Source organism: Ursus americanus, chromosome X (genome assembly GCF_024610735.1).
Source record: "Ursus americanus isolate L20-20 chromosome X, mUrsAme1.1.p, whole genome shotgun sequence".
In the NCBI taxonomy this organism is placed as follows: Eukaryota; Metazoa; Chordata; class Mammalia; order Carnivora; family Ursidae; genus Ursus; species Ursus americanus.
The window spans coordinates 73,285,420-73,287,832 of record NC_142164.1 but is presented as its reverse complement, the minus strand read 5'-3'; the positions used below and the strand labels follow the sequence as shown (position 1 = coordinate 73,287,832).

The 2,413-nt window shown below is 43.1% G+C and overlaps 1 protein-coding gene across 1 annotated transcript; it reads left to right on the top strand.

Moving 5' to 3' along the window:
• Nucleotides 1-643: 643 nt before the first annotated feature.
• On the top strand, nt 644-1,105 carry LOC123790874 (profilin-1-like). Its single transcript, XM_045795439.1, has one exon. It carries the CDS (start codon nt 644-646, stop codon nt 1,103-1,105), a length of 462 nt encoding a protein of 153 aa, XP_045651395.1.
• Nucleotides 1,106-2,413: the final 1,308 nt, after the last annotated feature.

Sequence of the window (2,413 nt, the reverse complement as noted above, 5' to 3'; positions counted from 1 at the left end):
GAGGGAAAGAGTTTGGAGGAAGGGAAACCATGAGGAGGCTATTGTGGTTTTCCCAAAAGGAGCTGTGAACTGATGAGTCTATGGGACTTTTGACTTTGTACCTAGAGCTCATGCCTCAGCAAGATTAACCAACATCTGAAATGCTAATTGCTGTAGCAAATCTGTCCTGTTTTATAACCAAAACTCCAACTCTATTATTGCCTTCTTATGTTCTATTTTGAGGGCTTTTCCACTATTGGGGGTTAGTGTTCTTCCCATTGTATCCCAGGGAAGTAGGTATACTTTGCTCCATTGTCTATCTCAATAGCTAGAGGTACAGGCTCAGAAAGTTGCTGCCAAAAGTCACCCATGATGTGGTGGATGATGACTATTTAAAAAGTCACAGAGCCTTTGTGACCTCACTCATGCTCAAGAGTAGCTTGATAAATCACAGCAGAGGGCAGCTGGGCCATAACTTCATACAAGTCACCAAGACCTCCTCCACTTTGCTGCTGGGGAGAGGCCATCAGAAACAGACTGTATTTTTAGGTTATTTCAGTCTCAGCTTTTCAGTCATCTTAAGCCAACTGCTAACAAACTACTTTTGCAGACCAAATTACTAGAAAACACATTATTCATCTTATAGAGACAGCTTACTTGAATCATGCAGTGCATAGGGGATATCAGCGAAGAGGTCTGGCAAGACTGCATCACCCTCTTCCTACAGACTGGGATGTGCTGTGATGCAGCGATCATCACCAATTCCCCACCCTGGTTGTTAGCTTCTTACCCCGAAGGCAACTTTTTCCAGTTGACCCAGGAAGAAATTCAGATCTTGCTGTCGAGAGAGGGGAGAGAGAAGTTGTTTCTTCAGGGAATCACCCTTGCAGGGACCAAATGCTTGTTGATTCGGGACAACCTTTACACTGAGGGCAACAACACCATGGACCTCCGCACCAAAGGCCAGAGTCGGGGCAGCCAGGCAGTGACTGTAGTTCAGATTGAGTCTGTATACCTTGTGGTGATGGGACAAAAAGGAACAGAAGGAGGACCTCTCAACCTTAAAGCTTTTGAGATGGCAGGTTACATCAGAGAGGCCATTCATCAACACATGGCCCATTTCTAACTAAATAAAAAGGAATTGGTGTTTGACCTGGAATTTGAATTCAGTGTTATCTGTATTACCTCTAAGTTAACCTGGTCTTGAGGAAAACAAAAAGGGAGATCCCATATAAGGTTTGAAGATGTGTGTGTCTCTGTGTGTCTCTGTGTGTATGTATGTGTTGTGCTGTGTTGGGAGGGGGAGGCAGATTGAGGAGTAAGTGTTAAGGGATTAGGGCTTCTGGGCATTTTTTATACCTAAAACACCATCTTTCCTTAGCACCTGAAGGAGAGAAATGGGAACTAGGAAACCTTGTTTCTAATCCCAACTTTTTCCTTACTTACCATGTCTCTGAGGGCCATTTAACCTCTGGAAATCTAGGATTTTGTAACATCACACAGATTTTCCAAGGTCCAGCTCAAGTACTAACTCCACGAGGAAGCTTTTTCTACCTTCCCTGACTCTTGGGGTTGACACTGATTTGAATTCCTAAAGCATTAACTCTCTGGGTCATTTATTTGGCCCTTAATCACACTCTACCCAACATTTCTTGTATTAATGTTTTGTGTTCTTATTTAACTTCCCACACACATAGGTTTTGTTTCCCAACTTCATTATAATCTCCTTAAAGGGCAGATGATGTGTCTTCTACTTCTCTATATTTGGATGACCCAGAGCAGAGCTCTGACAGGGGAATAAGTTACATGGCTAAAATTACTTATCAGGAAGAAAGAGATTTTCTAAAGTGAAGATTCTACTGGGTATAGATGATCCAAGATGCTGTGGCTAGATTTTCCTTTTTGAATTTGTAGCTCACCTTTGGACCATTTATCTGTTCATTGTTCTCACTGTCAGGGTGGGCATGAAACTAATAAAGAGGTGAAAAATTCTAACCATTCAATCTGGTTTGTTGCTAGCTGCTCTGAGGACTCTGGGGTGAGAAAAGGCACGAATGAAAAAGATGAGGTTGAGTAATAAACCATAGTGCTTATTTGACCTGGTACTTATTTGATCTTGCTGTCACCAGTCCCCCAGGAGCAGTGATTATGGAGAAACTTCTTCTATGTTAATTACAAGGACCCACCTCTACAACAACCCCAACACATACCTTCACAAGCTTATAAAGGTCAGGGTTTAAACATGGAGGTATTTTTTAAAAGATTTTTATTTATTTATTTGACAGAGAGAGACAGCGAGAGAAGGAACACAAGCAAGGGGAATGTGAGAGGGAGAAGCAGGCTTCCCACCGAGCAGGGAGCCCAACGCGGGCCTCAATCCCAGGACCCCGGGATCATGTCCTGAGCCAAAGGCAGATGCTTAACAGCTGAGCCA